Source organism: Crocodylus siamensis, chromosome 8 (assembly GCF_052110815.1).
Source record: "Crocodylus siamensis isolate JL-2025a chromosome 8, ASM5211081v1, whole genome shotgun sequence".
Taxonomy (NCBI): domain Eukaryota; kingdom Metazoa; phylum Chordata; order Crocodylia; family Crocodylidae; genus Crocodylus; species Crocodylus siamensis.
In genome coordinates, this window is record NC_143402.1 from 78,821,592 (window position 1) to 78,825,598 (window position 4,007).

A 4,007-nucleotide genomic window follows, 5' to 3' on the forward strand; every position below is an offset into this window, starting at 1 on the left:
GTCCCTCTTGCACACGCGTGCCTTGCACGCCGCCAGCCCCCCTGCGCACTGCGCGCGCACACCGAACACACGGGTGCCCTGGCTGTCCCTCTTGCACACGCGTGCCTTGCACGCCGCCAGCCCCCCTGCGCACTGCGCGCGCACACCGAACACACGGGTGCCCTGGCTGTCCCTCTTGCACACGCGTGCCTTGCACGCCGCCAGCCCCCCCCTGCGCACTGCGCGCGCACGCCGAACACACGGGTGCCCTGGCTGTCCCTCTTGCACGCCGCCGGCCCCGCTGCCCCCGCGGGGCCCGTCCCGCGCTGCCGCCCGTGGGCCGCGGGGAGGGGGGGGGGGCGGGGCGGGGCCGGCCCCGGGGCCGCCGAGCGGGATTCCACCCCGCGCTGACGTCAGCGCCGCGCGGCCCCTCCCGCGCGCGATAAAAGCGGCCGCGTGCCGCAGTCCCGCACACTCCGGCGGCCCTGCCCGCCCGCCCGCCCCGGCCATGCCCGCGCCCGGCCCGCCGCCGCTGCTGTGCCTGCTGGCGCTGGCGCTGGCGCCGCGGGGCTGCGCGCAGGACTTCGGGCAGACGCGCTTCGTCTGCACCTCGGTGCCGCTGGACGGGGACATGTGCAGCGCGGCCCCCGCGCAGGGCGGCGGCGCCGAGGAGCTGCGGAGCACGGTGCTGCAGCTGCGGGAGAGCGTGCTGCAGCAGAAGGAGACCATCCTCAACCAGAAGGAGACGATCCGCGAGCTGACGGCCAAGCTGGGCCGCTGCGAGAGCCAGAGCCTGCTGGACGCGCTGCCCAACGAGGCCAAGGCGGGCGCGCGCAAGCCGGGCGGCCTGCCCAAGAACACCATGGGCGACCTGTCCCGCGCCCCCGCCGCCGAGACCCTGCACCAGCTGGGCCAGACCCTGCAGGCGCTCAAGGCGCGGCTGGAGAGCCTGGAGGTAGCCGCCCCCGCGCCCCCGGAGCCCCCGGCGGGGCCGCCGCGGGCGCGTAACCGGCCGCTTCTCCCCCGCTTGCAGCAGTTCAGCAGGCTCAACGCGTCCGGCCAGGGCGGCGGCCTGAAGGACGCGCTGCAGAGCAAGATCGAGGACCTGGAGAAGCAGGTGCTGTCCCGCGTCAACAGCCTGGAGGAGGGCAAGCTCGGCGCCAGGAACGACTCGGAGGAGCGGGGCAAGATCGAGAGCACGCTCACCTCGCTGCACCAGCGCATCAGCGACCTGGAGAAAGGTAGCGGGCTGCCCCGCGCCCCTGCCCCGCGCCCCTGCCCCCGCCCCCGCCCCCGCCCCCGCCCCCGCCCGGCAGCCACCGCCCGCCTTGCCGCCCCGCAGGCCAGAAGGACACGCGGCCCACGGACCGCTTCCAGCTGACCTTCCCGCTGCGCACCAACTACATGTACGCCAAGGTGAAGAAGAGCCTGCCCGAGATGTACGCCTTCACCGTGTGCATGTGGCTCAAGTCCAACGCCTCGCCCGGCGTGGGCACCCCCTTCTCCTACGCCGTGCACGGCCAGGCCAACGAGCTGGTGCTCATCGAGTGGGGCAACAACCCCATGGAGATCCTCATCAACGACAAGGTAGGCGCCGCGCCCCCCGCCCCGCCGCGCCCCGCCGCGCCCCGCCGCCCGGCGCTGAGCCCGGCCCTCGGCCCGCAGGTGGCCAAGCTGCCCTTCGCCATCAACGACGGCAAGTGGCACCACATCGGCATCGCCTGGACCACGCGGGACGGCGTGTGGGAGGCCTACCAGGACGGCACGCAGGTGGGCAACGGCGAGAACCTGGCCCCCTACCACCCCATCAAGCCGCAGGGCGTGCTGGTGCTGGGCCAGGAGCAGGTGAGTGCGGCGGGCGGCGGCGGGCGGCGGCGCGGGGGGCGGCGGGGCGGGCGCGGCCGCCCGAGTGACCGCGGGCCCCGGCAGGACACGCTGGGCGGCGGCTTCGACGCCACGCAGGCCTTCGTGGGCGAGCTGGCGCACTTCGGCGTGTGGGACCGCAAGCTGAGCCCGGGCGAGGTCTACAACCTGGCCACGTGCAGCACCAAGGCGCTGGCCGGCAACGTGATCGCCTGGGCCGAGGGCGGCATCGACGTGTACGGCGGGGCCACCAAATGGACCTTCGAGGCCTGCCGCCAGGTCAACTAGCCCCGCGCCCCGCCAAGGCGGCCGCCGCCTGCGTGCCTTGGGCGGGCGCCCCCGCCCCGCCGCCTCCCGCGCCGCCGGCTCCCGGGCCGCAGCGCGGGGCGAAGCCGCCGGCCTGCATGTGTCCGCGGGGGCCGCCTCGCCCCGCGCTTGCTTGCCGGCTTGCATGGCCCCCGCCGGCCGCCCCCGCAGCCCCTGGACGGGGCGGGAGGAGCCCGCGGGGGCCGGGCAGCGGCCAGCTGCCCCGAGAAACTGCCCCCCCGCCCGCCCGCCCGCCGTCTCTCCCCTCTTCAAGCCAGGTCAGGGCCCCGCGGCCGCCGGGAGCTGCCCCTTCAGCACCCCTCCTCCGCCCCGACCGTTTTAAACCGAGGAGAAAGTGGATGGCTGCCCGCGCCGGACGTCCCCTCTTGCACTGAATGATACATGCCTCTCTCAGGTAACGTCCTTTTCTAAGATACCGCGGCCCGCGCTCCTGCCCCGGCTCCCGGAGCCTGGGCCTCCCTGGGAAGCTTAGCTACCCTTCCAACAAACTCTCAAGCCTTTCAAGCTTTTGATAACGCACTGTATGACGAGGGTGATGACGATGATGATTATTTCTCTTACTGTAAAAGGAAGTTTGCTACCAAGAAAAAGGTATTTTTATGAAGCAGAAGAAATACAAAAAGCATAAAAGAGGCACTGATGCTCCCTGAAAGATACGTTAGAATATTCTAAGCGTGAGGGGAAGCGATAGAGAGAAACTTATTTTGAAATAATAGACACATTTTTGTATGGTTTTCTTTTTTAGAGCTCTTGGTTTGTACGGGCAGGGCGCAGCGGCCGCCCCGACCCCCGCCGCGGCAGGCCGGCCAGGTTGTCCCGGGCGCGGGCGGGTGCAGGGAGGGAATTCACAGAGGCTTAACAGAGCCCTTACGACCAACGCCGAAGATGTGGCAAATGTGCAGGGTGGACGGGCATGTAATAAGCAGTTCAAGGTCGAAGCTGCTCTATCCAGCTGATCCGAGCCAGGCAGCGACAGCGCTGAGCATGTGAGCCGCGGTTTGCAAACACAACCCCCTCCCCCGTACACGCACGCGCGTGCACACGCACACGCGTGCACACACACAGCCAGGCGAGTCACGCTGCGGCTCAGGGCAGCGCGTTTGACCCGTGCTCTTTTTACAACACGTTGTGAGTTCAATTTGCTAAGTTCCTCATTAGGACCAGTTCGCTTCAGCCAACAGTGACTTAAGCACAATCTGCCGAGGGGGTGGGGAACAGCAACGACTCATTGGACACGTAATTAATCCGCAGTCCCAATTGTGTCTGATTTGCCAAAAAAAAAGAAAAACCCCAGCAACAAACAAACCAGTGTGATATTGCTATGATGTGTATATATTGTACAGTAGGGGAGAGAATAAACGTATCTTACTTTGTCATTATTTTGCTAACCAAAGCTGTACATTTTTCCTATGACTTGCTCTCAGTCTTCTTGGGTTTTGAGTGGGTTCTGACACTTCCCCACAGTCCACATCAGCGGTTTGGAAAATGCACTGTTTCTACTGGTATTCATGCTTTTTCCATTTTATTGCTCAAATTACATGAATTGTTGAGTTTATTTTTACACAATAAAGAGTGAAGAAAGACACTGGGCTCTCTCTCTGTCTCTCCTTATCCTGCTGTAACTGCTACCCCCTCCCACTAGCCCACGGCCAGGTTCACCGTCAGCACAGTAAGCAGCAGTCATGGGGGGAAAGGGGGGCACTTGCTGCTTCCAGTGAGGGGTTTCAGCTCCGAGGACCACTGGGGACCACTGCTGCCTTGGGTCTGGAGCCCGAGCCACAGCCAGCCGCGTGTACTGAGCACATCTATTTGCAGGTCCTATTTAACCCTTCCTGGCC

General features: G+C 66.5%; 1 protein-coding gene across 2 annotated transcripts; it reads left to right on the top strand.

Annotated features, from left to right (window-relative positions):
* Window positions 1-441: 441 nt before the first annotated feature.
* Window positions 442-3,299, top strand: NPTX1 (neuronal pentraxin 1). Of its 2 annotated transcripts, none has more exons than XM_090061080.1 (5): window positions 442-934; window positions 1,016-1,220; window positions 1,322-1,566; window positions 1,645-1,824; window positions 1,909-3,299. In XM_090061080.1, exons 1-5 carry the CDS (start codon window positions 488-490, stop codon window positions 2,128-2,130), a joined length of 1,299 nt encoding a protein of 432 aa, XP_089917206.1. In that variant the 5' UTR covers window positions 442-487; the 3' UTR covers window positions 2,131-3,299. The 2 variants fall into 2 exon arrangements, with proteins under 2 accessions (XP_089917206.1, XP_089917205.1); XM_090061079.1 differs by having other exon boundaries at window positions 443-934; window positions 1,013-1,220.
* The last annotated feature ends 708 nt before the right edge of the window (window positions 3,300-4,007 follow it).